We start from the raw sequence: 13,218 nt of genomic DNA, 5'->3' as shown, positions 1-13,218 counted from the left end.
CTTTTTTTTTTTTTTTTTTTTAAAGATTTTATTTATTTATTTGTCAGAGAGAGAGGGAGAGAGAGCGAGCACAGGCAGACAGAATGGCAGGCAGAGGCAGAGGGAGAAGCAGGCTCCCTGACGAGCAAGGAGCCCGATGTGGGACTCGATCCCAGGACGCTGGGATCATGACCTGAGCCGAAGGCAGCTGCTTAACCAACTGAGCCACCCAGGCGTCCCCCAGAGGTGACTCTTTAAGGAACAGCGTTGCACCATCACCCAGGATTTTCCAGAACTCTGGCTCTCCAGGGCACTTGGGCCTTGGGAGAAGCACATTCCAGTGAAGGAGGCTGGTAGGCAGGCTCCAACTCTCCTCTGTTTTTGCAGGTGCACCCCTCCCAATCCAGCCCCAGGATGGCACTGCCTCCCAGCCCCCTGGCTATGGAATATGTCAATGACTTTGACTTGATGAAGTTTGAGGTAAAGCGGGAACCCTCTGAGGGGCGATCTGGCCCCTCAACAGCCTCACTGGGCTCCACACCCTACAGCTCAGTGCCTCCTTCACCCACCTTCAGTGAGCCAGGCATGGTGGGGCCTACGGAGGGCCCGAGGCCAGGCCTGGAGGAGCTGTACTGGCTGGCCACGTTGCAGCAGCAGCTGGGAGCTGGGGAGGCACTGGGGCTGAGTCCTGAGGAGGCCCTGGAGCTGCTGCAGGGTCAAGGTCCAGTCCCTATGGAGGGGCCCCACAGCTACTACCCAGGGAGCCCGGAGGAGACAGGGGCCCAACATGCCCAGGTGAGTGATCAGTGTGTTGGTCTGAGGGGTGGCAGGGTGAGGGAGGACAGCTCAAGAGGAGAAGGAGAATTCCTGGACAGAGTTATGGATTGGGGAAGAGACAGAAGGCAGGAGAACGGAAGAGCCCTTGAAAGAAAATCAGGTAGAGAAAACTACCTTCTGCCCCCTCCCCTTTTTCCAAATGGAGAGAAATGAGTAGTCCCAACCAGGAGGAAGAGGCAGAAGGTTAGAAGAGTACCAAAAGGGGAGAGCTGAGAATTAACGGGGAGCAGTTCTTTACGGGGAGGTAAATATACTCCCATCTGTGGAAACCAGGGAAAGAATTGTGTGTGGAATGGAGTTCAGACTGTGGGAACAGGAATGAGGTTGGCCTTTTCAAACATCGTGCTTCCCCAGCCCCCAATCTTTTCAGGAAGGATTGGGACTCATCCTATTAATTATAGACACAGATGGGGGTGTTGAGGGCATTAGGATGTAATCCAAATCCTTTGAGGGTCACAGGGTTGCGGCCTTCAGGACAGGGGAGAGAGGTGCATTGGCAGGCGGGGTCTGCCTGGGCGCGTGTCCACTGGACACTAAAAGTGTCTGGAACCTAACGCTAAGCACCGCGCAGGAATGGCGCAGGCTCCAGACGGGCGACTGGCTCGCCGGATCGTGGGAGGCGGGGCCTGCGGCGCGGGGCAGACACAAAGAGGCACGCGTTCCCCAGGGAGGAGGGGTTTGTCGGGACCTGGGGCGGGGTCTGGACTGCGGGGTGGATATGGTGCGCGGGCGAGCATCCGGTAAGGCGGGGGCCGAAGGCGGAGCTTCCCGGGGGCGGGGCAGTCCCACGGGCAACACTAGGTTGGAGCTGGGCGGGGCCCCGCGCTGACCCGCTCCCCGCCCTCTCCCTCTGCAGCTGGTGGAGCGGTTTTCCGACGCGGCGCTGGTGTCGATGTCTGTGCGGGAGCTCAACCGGCAGCTGCGGGGCTGCGGGCGCGACGAGGCCCTGCGGCTGAAGCAGAGGCGCCGCACGCTGAAGAACCGCGGTTACGCGCAGGCCTGTCGCTCCAAGCGGCTGCAGCAGCGGCGCGGGCTAGAGGCCGAGCGCGCCCGCCTGGCCGCCCAGCTGGACGCGCTGCGGGCCGAGGTGGCCCGCCTGGCCAGGGAGCGTGACCTCTATAAGGCTCGCTGTGACCGGCTGACCTCGATCGGCCCTGGGGCCGGGGACCACGCCCACTTCTTCCTCTGAGCGGCTAGGGGCCTCGGAGTGGTGTTGTAGGAGGGTGGGGGGCACCACCCAGGAGGCCACTGTACCGTTCACTAGATGGTTACTGAGCGCCTTCTGGCGCCAGACACTCGGTGGTGTGACTATACATAAATATCCCCGAACTTCCTGGCCCCTCAGGGCATGCTCCGAGGTTAGATGCTGGTCATTTTCTGGGAGAGAAGTCTAACCACGCAGGCAGCCCAGAGCACCCTCCACCTCCCGTTCCACCCCCACGTGACCAGGACGCTGCGATCTCGAGGAGCCAGTGCAGGGCACTGTTGTGAGGGGGAGGGTGGGGAGGCGTGGTTGATAGCTGGGTGACAGTGAATGGGAGGCGAGGGAGTGGTGTGACTCCCCCTCAGTTTAGATTTTAATTCAAGGTTTTCAACCTGTAGTGCATTAAGGTGGTAATTAGCAATGAAGCCATGTTTTCATTCCGAGGCTTGTAAACTGCCCATTTTAGGATGACTGCATTTTCAAGATTTCAGTTACCAACAGCAAGACAAGACTAAGAACTCTATCCAAGAAGCTTTCTTCCTACCCAGCCCGGTGGCCTCCAGGGCCCAGAGCAGCAACCGCCTGAGGAGCTCTGGGAGTGGTTGGTGTGGGCTGGGAGAGACCTCTGGGCAGGAATCTGGGGACCTGGGTGTCAGTCCCAGCTCTGCCATGGGATACCTCTGTCACCTTGAGAAAACCACTTGCTTCCCTGGTTTTTGTTACCTCCCCCAATCCTGGGCTGGATGACTTCTGACACCTTTACAGTTTTGGCATCTCCTTGGTGTGGGGCCCCAAGAGTCTCCCCAAGAAGCCCCCAGGACAACCTCACCAAAGGGACTTCCTGTCCTGCTCCTGCTTCCTGATTGCAGCCTGGTCAGTGGAGGAGCCCACACACCGGTCCTCTGTTGCTCCCTCCAGGCTGCCTTGGCCTCCAGACCTGTGTAGGGTACCCTTGCTACCTCCTGCCTTGCTGAGGGCTGAGGTGAGATTTTACTCAGTATGACAAGATGCTGAAAGAATGAGATTTTTGTGAATTAAACTTGAAGTTCAGGCAGAACTTTATACTATTGGCTAAATGTTCTTACCATTTAAGAAGTGTTCATTCTTTAGCCTTGCTCCTCGTGTGTGTGTGTGTGTGTGTGTGTGTGTGTGTGTGTGTGTGTGTGTTGAGTCTCAGTTCTGGAGGCCCAATGAAAATGGGGTAGAAGGGTGCGGATTGGGCCAGATGGAGCCTCCTCCTCCTACCAGCACTGCACAGAAGCCCAGGAGCATCAGTGACTGGGCCAGGCCTGCCTATGGCTATCCTGAGGTCCCATAGTTGCCATGGTTACCCAGCCCTCTGGTTCATCTGCTTACAGAGAGAGTGGGGGGTGGTGGGGGGAGCGCTCTGGGCAGAGCAGAGGCATTGAACTGGGAGCAGCTACCTCACCAGCCACTGTCATAGGTCCCCTAAGGGACATAATAAATAGGAAGAAGCAGTTGAGGGTGGGGAAGAGGCTCCCATATGTCTCTCTTCCTTTCTGCCCCCTCTATCCACCCCCTCCCAGCTGTCTTTTCTCATCACAGTTCTTGTTCCCTCCTCCCCCTCCTCCAGCCCAGCTCGTCCCTCTTCCACTCAGGAGCCTGCAGTATCTCCCCCATCTCCCCCAGGATTTCTTTTTCTTTCTCTTTCTCTCTCCTTTTCCAACACTGGCCACTGGCCACCCTCTCTGGCTCTGGCTCCTCTCTCCTGAGTGGCTCACAACACCTTTGTCCTCTCCTCCTTCGTTTCCTTCCACACATATCATTGAAGGGAGAGGCTGGGGCAGAGAGGGTCCCTCCAGGATTTGTTGTTTCTTCCCTCGCTCCGGATATCACCTGTGTTCTCACCCTCTCTGGAGTATCAGTCCAGACCCAGTTTTGCTCTTGCACACCTTCCTTAACTGGCTGAGGCCTTGCACAGCACACACACAGGCAGAGAAGCCATCCGCAGGCACCCACCCCCATATGCACAATCAGCCCACATATCCATACACCTGGGGCTCAAGATGAGGCTCACACAGAAGTTGCACACCCGTAATTAAGAGTGTAGGCACTTCAGTCAGATGGGTCTGGGCTCAATTCCAGGCTCACCAGTTCTTTGCTGATGGGTGGATTTAAATGAAACCTCCCTTGATTTGAAGAAAAAGTGGGGAAAGCGATGCTAACTACCGAGTGAGCATGAATGCACTTAAAGCATGTTGCACAAAGTTTCACACATGCCAAACAATAATGTTCACTGCTGTTGTTAATGTTATTAAGGCTTTCTGAAACACGAAGGCCACACTCGTGGAGAGGTAGGGATAATGCATGAACACACACGCACATTTACACACCCAGGAAAACCAGGCTACACAGACCTCAGATGCCCCCTCTGTGTTCATAATCCACTCACAGACCTGCTGCCCTCCCTCTGTCCCCTCAACACCCCTGCTTGGCCCGCCCCACAGCTGTGTGGGGGCTGGAGTGAAGCTCCTGGGGGATTCAGCTGGGCTTCTCTAGAGACAGCTGTAAGAGGGGATCAACCTGCCCCCTTGACAGCCCCTCATTACCACCCCCCATCTCTGGTAATTAACTTCCATGGTGCTGGGCCCCCTGGGGTTGGGAGGAGAGGGTAGAGGGGCTCCTCGGATCCCACTGGCACACAGCTAGGGTGAAACCGCTGAGATCCCAGGCTTTGTGGGAGCTCTGGCTCAGATCTGAAAGGTGCTGGTCCTCATTTCTTAATGGTGTGTGTGGATGGGTGGGCATTATGGACCATTCATGGGCATCTGGGTCATGATAGATAGAGACTGAGGTGCTAGGAGAGGTTCCCTTTATTAATGATCAGAAAGTCAGGATCACTGAAGAAAATCACAAGGCTGAGGGGTATGGGGCCTGGAGAGAAAGAGCAGGGCTCACCACGCACTTCCAGGACCTAGGGGTCACAGCTGGTCCAAGAGGGAGAGGCACTGGTCACTTGAGTCACAAGGGTCAGGACAGGCACCTGGGACAGGGCGGGATAGTCATAAGCACTGTCCCCTACACCACCACATGGAGCCCGGATGTGCTCCACCAAGCCCCACCTTGCACCCCCCGCCACTGCTTTGGGCCCCCGGGACTCACTGAGAGGCTGAGGGAGCGTTGGTCCGGTGGGAGGCAGTCACGGGCTAGGGCTGGGGGTCGGGGCCGGTGTGCAGGGCCTGGGAGCCCCGGGGCTGATGCCCTGGCTGGCGTAGTACTCCACCACCTGCCTGGGCACCTCAGCCAGGACGCACTTGGCAAGCGCAGAAGGTGCGGCCTGGGGATGGGGCGGGGATGGGTTTAGCAGGCCCCAAGGGTGGGGGCGGGGTCAGGCAAGAGGACGGGCCCTGGGGGCTGCCCGCTGGGCTCCAGCGTCCTTCGCTGGCCATCAATCCGGTGTGGGAGAGAAGGGTCTGATTTGAGGGCTTGAGGAGCTGAGGAGTCCTACGACCGGGAGGGGGCGCCGGGCACTCACATCCTTGAAGTCCCGAAAGGGCACGAACTGGACGATGTCGCGGGCCGCGGGCACCCCTCGGGGGCAGCGCAAGGGACCGTCGTCGCCATCCAGTAGCCGCATGTCGGAGAAGTCGGCATTGCCCACCCCTACGATGATGATGGACATGGGCAGGCGGGAGGCGCGCACGATGGCTGCGCGGGTCTCGGCCATGTCGCTCACCACGCCGTCCGTGAGCACCAGCAGTACGGAGTATTTCTGAGGGCAGAGGGCAGGCGGAGGGGAGGAAGGGTAGGCTCTGTGTGCAAGGGCGCTGGCACCCACCCCAAGTCCAGGCCCTGGCCCCGGCTCCACCGGAGGACACCCAGTGGGGCAGAGCCTGGTTGCCTGCTTCGCCTCCTCACCGTGGCTTGGCCGGTGCTCTGCTCGCGCTGAGCTGGCCCGGCCACGCGGTTAATGATAGGGGCCACGTTGGTGGGGCCGTAGAGTTGAATCTGGGGTAGGCACCGGCGGTAGGAGGCGATGACCCCGGAGATCTCTGTAGGCGAGGGGGTGAGGCCAGCAGAAATTAACAGGGAGCCCTTTTGGACACCCTTTAAGCAAGAAGGTCCTTGCTTGTCTCAGGACTGCCTGGCCCCCTAAGTTCCTTACTAAGCAGGAGAGTTGGCTGGTCTGATGCTGGGCCAGGGGCCTGGAGTCCCAGATAGACAAGAGCTGAGTGGTGAGATGGGCTGGGGGGGCTGGGCCCATGAGGATGGAGCCTGTGCCCCTGCATGGGGTTGTACAAGCTGCGCAAGACGTATGGGGGTGGGGTAGGGCTGGCGAAAATCTGCCCTCTTACCTTCACATTCAGGGTTTTCCGGGTCAAAGTTGATAGCAAAGTCATGGGACACCTGTGAGAATAAGGCCAGAGCAGCTAGAAGATGGTTTTCTGCCTACTCTCCCACCAAATCTTCCCTTCCTCTCAATCCCAGCCTACCTCAAAGTTGGGGGGGATTCGAGCGCCAAAGCCAAATGCTGGAAACCGCTTATCACTGGGGAGAAGAGAAGGTTGTGGGGCCCATCCGGCAAGGCCTCCCTACCCGCTCCCTCCTCCCTAGCCTACCCCCCTCGAACCTGTCGTAGTCCTGGCAGATGCCTCCCACTGCGCGCAGGGCCTGCAGGTAGTGGTTGGGCTGGCGGGGACTGAGGCAGTGTAGGGACTGGCTGCTCCTTGGGTCCCCATTGGAGGCGGTGAAGTCGATGGCCACCTAGTGGACGTAGGGACAGGGTCACACTGCATCCATGAGAGCTCACTGAGGGTTGGCTCAGAGCTAGGGTCTATAGGGAGGACTAAATTAAATCCAGTCAATGGGGCGCCTGGGTGGCTCAGTGGGTTAAAGCCTCTGCCTTTGGCTCAGGTCATGATCCCAGGGTCCTGGGATCGAGCCCCACATTGGGCTCTCTGCTCAGTGGGGGGCCTGCTTCCCCCTCTCTCTCTGCTTGCCTCTCTGCCTACTTGTGATCTCTGTCTGTGATTAAAAAAAATTAATTAAATCCAGTCAAGCCCACAGGTAGCCTCATCATGGAGTGGGGTAAGGGGTACAAAATGACAATGCTGAGGCTCATGAGAGGCCCTGGGAGGGGCAGGGGGATTTGGGGCTCCTCTGGTCATTATGTGTTTAGCCCCTACCTCTTGCCTGTGACCCTCATATTTCCCGGGCCTTTACCGTGAAGCTGATCTGGCAGCCGCCCATGATATAATCCAGGAAGGTGTGCACCTTCTCCACCTAGCAGGAGGGGAAGAGGTAAAGTAGCAGGATGGTTGTTTGAGGAGGGAAATGGGTGGGGTTTAAGTGGGGGGGAAGGGGAGGGGAGGTTTTTGAAGTTGAAGTTCCTGGTGGGATAGGGCAAGACTTCTCCGTTCTCAGAAGAAGAGAAACCAGTCTTTGAAACAAGGGCAGGGTTGAATCTGAGGGTCCGACGTGAGGGGGGCATTGGGATTTACCGTGCACTGCGCCAGAACTACAGTCCCCGAGCTCTTGTAGTTCTTCTTCTTGTCCCGGTACTTGGGGTTAATACAGTCCCACTGCATCTAGACCCCACACACCCCACAAGCCCAGAGTCACAGTTCCAGCAGGTGACCCCTTGTCTCCCTTCCAGCAGAGCCTCCCAGACCAAGACCCCAAGGGCTCCCTCCTTAGACTGAGCCCAGTTACTTTCCATCATTTCCCCCATCCCATATACTGGGCTCTTCAACCCTCTCAGAATTCTCCCAGGGATCTCTGTGGCACCTCCTGCCCAGGGTTTGCTGTTCCTTCCTGCATCTCCTGGAAAGTGCTGGTGAACTCGCCGATGAAGTCATGCTTCCCGCTCGAGTCATAGTCATACACCAGGAACTGAAAAGGCGAGGAGGGTAGTGGAAAGGGTCAGGGTTGTTTTGCGGTGGTTGCTGGGGGGCAGGGCGAGGGATTGAGGGAGGCGGAGGCTAACAGTCCCTGGGCCCAGACAGACATCTTCAACCTGCCCAAAGAGGCTACCTGCTGAACTTTATTCTTTGGCTCCATCTGACAGGGACTTTGGCCTTGATAAAAGGTACGCAAAGTGGGAACGTTGAGCTGTGACTGGGTCTTTACCCCACAGTGGGAAGGACTTATCACATGGGGGAGAGAGAGGGTCTTGGTACACTTAGGGGCAATGTCTCAGACAGAGGTTGGCTGCTCCCATAGGCTGCCCTTGCTTGGCAGGGACTTCACCTTGAGAGGCCGGTGGGCATCGCAGCTGCACAGGGAGTGCAGGGACAGGCGGAATGGCTCCCAGCTGGGATTCAGGTTGTTCTTCACCACCTTGGAGAGGCACCAGAGAGCTGGTCACCTCCTAGCCACATCCCCCTACTCCACTCTTCCTTTCCCCTCCCCACAGCCCCAGTCACCAACCTCAGTCCTCCAGACGAGCTGGTCACTCTGGTCCCCATCGGTTTTATAGATCTCCATGAAAGGGTCAGACTTGCTAAACAGATCCTGGGGATGCAGAAGAAAGGACCGGTAAGTGTGGTGAGGTCTGTAGGGGGAGGCGGCTAACACCGAGAAGGGGGAGCAGCCTTGATTTGTCTTGACTATGGGGGAAGAGGGCTGGGCTCTCTAACAAGGAAGATGGGGGCCCAGACTCTGGGGCTCCAACCTTGTTGTCTAGCTTGTGGGCTCTGAAGGTGAGCTGCACATAGTCATTCGTGCCGGATACCTCCTCGGCCACAATCTGCAAGGGGGAGACAAGTGGCAGGATTTCCCTCTACCACCCAAAGGGCCACCTTATGCCCTTTCCCTTAGGTGGGGGCCAGTCCTGGACATAATGTCACCATGGATGTCCATGCAGGGGCATTGAATGCCCCACCCAAGGGGGAGTACAGGTGACCTTGCCTACCGTGATGGTGGACTTGCCCGCAGTCTTCCCATTCTTCAGCAGCAATGGCTTAGTGACCTTGGTTTGTGACACGATCTGGAGATGGAAGTGGAGGGAGCCCCAGCTGTGACACCTCCCACCTACCTTGGCCAGGGAACAAGGGACGGGGTCACACGTGTCCTTAGAGTGCTCCCAGGGGCTGGGCTTGGGCTAGGGTGGAACTTAATTTCCACAGCAAAATGAGCCAAAGGCAGACACTTAACAACTGAGCCACCTAGGTGCCCCAGTTTCCACAGCAACATGAAGAGTAGGCACTGTTTAGAGGAGGGCACTAAGAGGTTAAGTATCTTGCCCAAGGCTGTATAGCCAGGGAATGGTGGAGATGGGGTCCAAGCCCAAAATGATCTCGCTCCGGAGCTGATTCTCTGTTATTTTGGCTTTCAGAGGTGGAAGCTGATGGGGATGGGGTGGATAGGGATGCAAACCTGGCCCAAGGTGCATTCGGTAGAGCCAAGGAAGGTGTCGTTGCTTGGGCCGGTGGCTCCGTCCTCCGCGTCAAACACATGGAACTGCAGCGGCTGCTTCTCCTCAAAAAAGTACTCAAGGGCCAGCACCCGGGAGAAGACGGGGCTGGAGCAGGAGCGTAGCACCTCTGTGCGCTCCACCTGCGGCGGGAGGGGTGAGGGCCCTCTGGGAACCCAGACGGCTTCTCCCTGCCCGTGACCACCCTGCTCATGCCAGCTTTCCTTGGTCTCCCGTATCCCCAGGGACTAGCTCTTCCCTTGCTAGGTTCAACCCTGAGCTCAGGGTGCTGCCAGCCCCCTGACTGAACCATCAGTCCTTTGGGGCTCCCATAGCGTCTCTGGGAGCTGTGCCGCTTCCTCTCGGCCCCTCTCAGGACCCTCTGGGACTGTGCGGACTTTGGAAGCTATAAAATGGTTTGTGTTTGTCATGACGGCATGCCTGTCTCCCGGCTTACCCCCACAGCCTTGAGAAGAGGCCCCTCAGAGTCCTCACACTCCCCTGTGAGGCTATCCTTGCCCCTTCCCAGCACCCCCCTTCCCAGGCCAGGAGGTTAGTTAAGACAAGACCCGAGCCCGTTCTCACCTCCACCCACTGCTCATCAGAGTAGAGCTTGAGCAGCACGCAGGGGTGGGGCTTGGTGAGTGTGTCTCTGTCCAAGAGGCCATGGCAGGACACCCGCAGCTCCACCCGCGAGGCCCCCAGTGTCATGGCTGGGGGCTCAGGCACCCATCCCATCTCGGGGTCCGACATGTCACTGTGGGGACAGAGCAGATGGCCTGGACACTGGAAAGGAACATCTGCTAGGGGAGGGGTCTGTCTTCTGGGAACCTGGGCCCCACTCCCACCTGCTTCCCGATGCCCTAGGATCTCACGGATCTCCTGCTTTCTCCCCCTACTCACCCCCCAGCCCCTGCTCTCAGCTTGGCTTCCCTGGAGCTGTGAACAGGGAGGGTGGAGGACTTGAACCTCCTGCCTTGTGTCTCTGTCACCCCTGCTGGCCTACTATGTATGGATGGGGCTGGAGAGGGCTGGGGCGTGTGTGGGGTTCCTGGCAGTCTTGGCTCCTGGGCCATCTATTGATCCATGCTTTCTGCTACCTCAGCACCTTCTGCTATTTCCTGACCGATGTTGGAGCCAGCACTGCACTCAGTCTTGGCACGAGGGAGCTGAACTGGGGCAAGGGGGTGGGGAAATGGGTGGAGGAGCCCCTGCAAGCCTGAAGGGGGTGGGCCTCAGGAACGGAGTCTGCAGTGGGCAGGAGGGGGCAGGTCGTAAGATGCCCGGCGGGGCTGTCCCTCTCCGCCTCCCCCCACTTACCTTCTGGGTGGCTTATGGCAAGGGAGGGGTGGTGGGCTTGAGCGCTTAGAGGCAGAGCCCTGCCCCTGCTGAACGCTCCTCCAGGTTCCTGGCAGGGGCTCCCACTATGACAACTCTCGCTTCCCTCCCCACCTCCCCTGTTCTCACACTTCTTGGCAGCACTGGCACTGTCTCTTAGCGACAGGATTTTTGGGGAGCCACAGCCCCCTCCATGCTGCCCGTGGGATGCACGCATGCCACCCTCCCCCAGCAGTGGTACCAAGACTCGGGCAGCAGCAGGCAGGGGTACGCTGGCCCGAGTTCACGGCCGGTCAGTTCATCTATCTGTGTCTGTCCACATCGCAGGGTGAGGCTGTCTGCTCCTGTGTCGTGCTTCCCCCAAGCGAGTGCGCGTTGGTGTGTCTGAATGCCCCCACCCTGTGTGTCTGTCCTTTAGCTGTGTGTCTGTATCCAGAAGGGTGTGCCAGTTCCTGTACCTCCTTCAGAACTGGGACCCTTCTCTGGCTGGGTTCCACCTGCCCCCCCCCCGCCCCAAATGGGGACCTTTTTGGGAAAGGGGGGGGGGGGCTGGGGGGGGGGGGGGGGGGAGCTCTGCCTTCCAGCCACAAGTCTCCCAATTCTCGCAGGGTCCCTGCGTTGGGCAGGGGCATGTGGTGGTGAGGGGATCGGGCAGGACTGGAGACCTCTCTGGGGGCTGGGGAAGACGTTGTTATGGAGACTGGGCCAGGCTGGGCCAGGCTGGGGCTGAGCTAGGGAGGAAGGGTAGGCTCACCTGGGCTCTAGTCGGGGGCTCCTCTCTCCGGCTCTCTGGCCCTGGCCCTGACTCCTTTGCTGCTCCAGCCGCTGGCGCCGGCTCCGGCTCCGGCTCTGCTGCTATTTATGGGGCCAAGATGGGGAGGGATGGGGGGGGCCGCAGCACCAGCTCCCCCCGCATAGACCGGTTGGGAGGGAGAAGAGGGGAGGGGCAGGGCCATTGCCTGGGAGGGAACCACAGAACCGGGGGAGGAGGGCGGTTTGGGGGTGGCTCAGAGGCAGGACCCCCACAGACACAGTGACACACATCTTCCCCATCACACCACACCCACACCCCTGCACACGCTGTGGCAGGGCGTGCACACACACACATTCATGCCAGGAGATGATGGAGACACAGGCACCCACGAGTCATGGGCTCACACGTATCCTGACACACACAGGCGGCAGCACATAAACTCTCGGTGACACCACGCCAATTACAGCCCTATGGGTACACATACGGAAACACACCCGGTCGCACAGCACTCTCCACATCACGCCTGTTGGGGATACTCGCAGTAACACATCAAGGAACACGGGGCTATACTTGTCACACACACATACACTCATTCACACCAACCCAAATACAACAGGATGGAGATCTTCACGTGCTCCTTCAAAACCATCCCATACCACGCTAAATCTCACAGCTTTGAGAAGGAGGTCCTGTTCCCTAGATGCTTTTCAACAGGGACACGCAAAGGAATGGACGCAATTGCTTAAGGGCACACTGTCTCCCATCCTGAAGCAGGGGCTGCCAGGAGGGAGATGTGCTGAAGGGCTGATTCCTGAGGCATCTTCTCAGTGCCCATGACTCACCCCCCCCCCACCAACCTCTGTGGTCACATCCTTGTGGGAGGGGCCGTGTCACACACAGATCTTGAGGTAACAAGATGTTAGTCGAGCCCTAGTGAGACCAGGGAAGGAGAAAGATTGCCGGGGGAACTGCATGCCATGCGTGAAGACATTTGGGGTCATGGTGACCTGGGATGAGTCCACGAGAGGGTTCACCGGAACATTGTTGCCCTCCATCCTCTAAGCTGCTCGCATATTAAGCTAGCAGCCATTTGTTGGACATCCCCTGGGTGCCAAGGGCTGGGGCTGCACGGGGATTGAGATGTGGCTCCTGCCCCTGTGAGAGGTGCCTCTACAGAGAACAGACAGACCCACAGACAGAGAGATGATAGGCTAACACAGATGCGATGAAGTGTGAGGGGTGCAAAATTATGTAGTGGTTCAGGAAGCAATGGGTCAGAGAGAGGGAGGTTTAATTTAGATGAGTCAGGGGAAGGCATCAGGAAGGCCTTCACAGAGGAGGAGTTCCCTGAACGTAGCCTTGAATGCCAAGGTAGTGTGCGTTAGTACACCAATGGGAAGCAATTAATTTGATCATCTCCTGCTGTAGACACTACTGTTTACCTTCAGGCCACTCTACTTTTGAGGTTTCTATTGATGGTACCCCTAAGACAACACTACACCATTTAATTCCACCATCTGTGAGCCTGCCTGTGTGTAAGCTTGCATACACACCACACAGCATACTGCTCCCGTCTCCTCCTGGGACACTGGGGTCTTCTGATCCCACTGCACATCCCCCACAACACGCACTGGTACTGATTTCAGTCATTTTGGTCTCTGCTCCAGCCAGCTCAGCCCAGATCCTGCACATGACCCTCCACCCCCAACTTGGGGGCATTTTTTAGTACCC

The 13,218-nt window shown here is 58.1% G+C and overlaps 2 protein-coding genes across 4 annotated transcripts; one reads left to right on the top strand and one right to left on the bottom strand.

Moving 5' to 3' along the window:
* The first annotated feature begins 278 nt into the window (after positions 1–278).
* LOC111161053 (neural retina leucine zipper) lies at positions 279–2,005 on the top strand. 2 transcript variants are annotated; one of them, XM_022524514.1, is made up of 2 exons: positions 279–774; positions 1,673–2,005. In XM_022524514.1, the coding sequence occupies exons 1-2, from the start codon at positions 394–396 to the stop codon at positions 2,003–2,005; spliced, it is 714 nt and encodes a 237-aa protein (XP_022380222.1). In that variant the 5' UTR covers positions 279–393. The 2 variants fall into 2 exon arrangements, with proteins under 2 accessions (XP_022380222.1, XP_022380230.1); XM_022524522.1 differs by having other exon boundaries at positions 394–459.
* Positions 2,006–5,180: 3,175 nt separating this feature from the next.
* LOC111161040 (copine 6) lies at positions 5,181–11,596 on the bottom strand. Of its 2 annotated transcripts, none has more exons than XM_022524504.1 (16): positions 11,488–11,596; positions 9,981–10,174; positions 9,359–9,538; positions 8,895–8,969; positions 8,655–8,729; positions 8,411–8,494; positions 8,231–8,320; positions 7,769–7,873; positions 7,483–7,569; positions 7,205–7,264; positions 6,612–6,745; positions 6,475–6,529; positions 6,337–6,388; positions 5,900–6,033; positions 5,517–5,753; positions 5,181–5,318 (listed from the first exon to the last, which is right to left on the bottom strand). In XM_022524504.1, the coding sequence occupies exons 2-16, from the start codon at positions 10,146–10,148 to the stop codon at positions 5,181–5,183; spliced, it is 1,674 nt and encodes a 557-aa protein (XP_022380212.1). In that variant the 5' UTR covers positions 10,149–10,174; positions 11,488–11,596. The 2 variants fall into 2 exon arrangements, with proteins under 2 accessions (XP_022380212.1, XP_022380203.1); XM_022524495.1 differs by having other exon boundaries at positions 9,981–10,152; positions 11,488–11,557.
* Between the last annotated feature and the right edge of the window lie 1,622 nt (positions 11,597–13,218).

This window comes from Enhydra lutris, unplaced genomic scaffold, assembly GCF_002288905.1.
Source record: "Enhydra lutris kenyoni isolate GAN:26980312 unplaced genomic scaffold, ASM228890v2 scaffoldscaffold4, whole genome shotgun sequence".
NCBI lineage: Eukaryota > Metazoa > Chordata > Mammalia > Carnivora > Mustelidae > Enhydra > Enhydra lutris.
The sequence above is the reverse complement of the archived record's forward strand: the minus strand, read 5'-3'. Positions and strand labels throughout refer to the sequence as shown.

Excerpts from the sequence above, each read along its gene's own strand:
- LOC111161053 (XM_022524514.1), top strand. The coding sequence starts at position 394 with ATGGCACTGCCTCCCAGCCCCCTGGCTATGGAATATGTCAATGACTTT. Across the intron at positions 775-1,672 it reads CAGGGGCCCAACATGCCCAG|CTGGTGGAGCGGTTTTCCGA; the intron begins GTGAGTGATCAG and ends CTCCCTCTGCAG.
- LOC111161040 (XM_022524504.1), bottom strand. The coding sequence starts at position 10,148 with ATGTCGGACCCCGAGATGGGATGGGTGCCTGAGCCCCCAGCCATGACA. Across the intron at positions 7,265-7,482 it reads TAGTTCTGGCGCAGTGCACG|GTGGAGAAGGTGCACACCTT; the intron begins GTAAATCCCAAT and ends CCCTCCTGCTAG. Across the intron at positions 5,754-5,899 it reads AGAGCACCGGCCAAGCCACG|AAATACTCCGTACTGCTGGT; the intron begins GTGAGGAGGCGA and ends CTCTGCCCTCAG.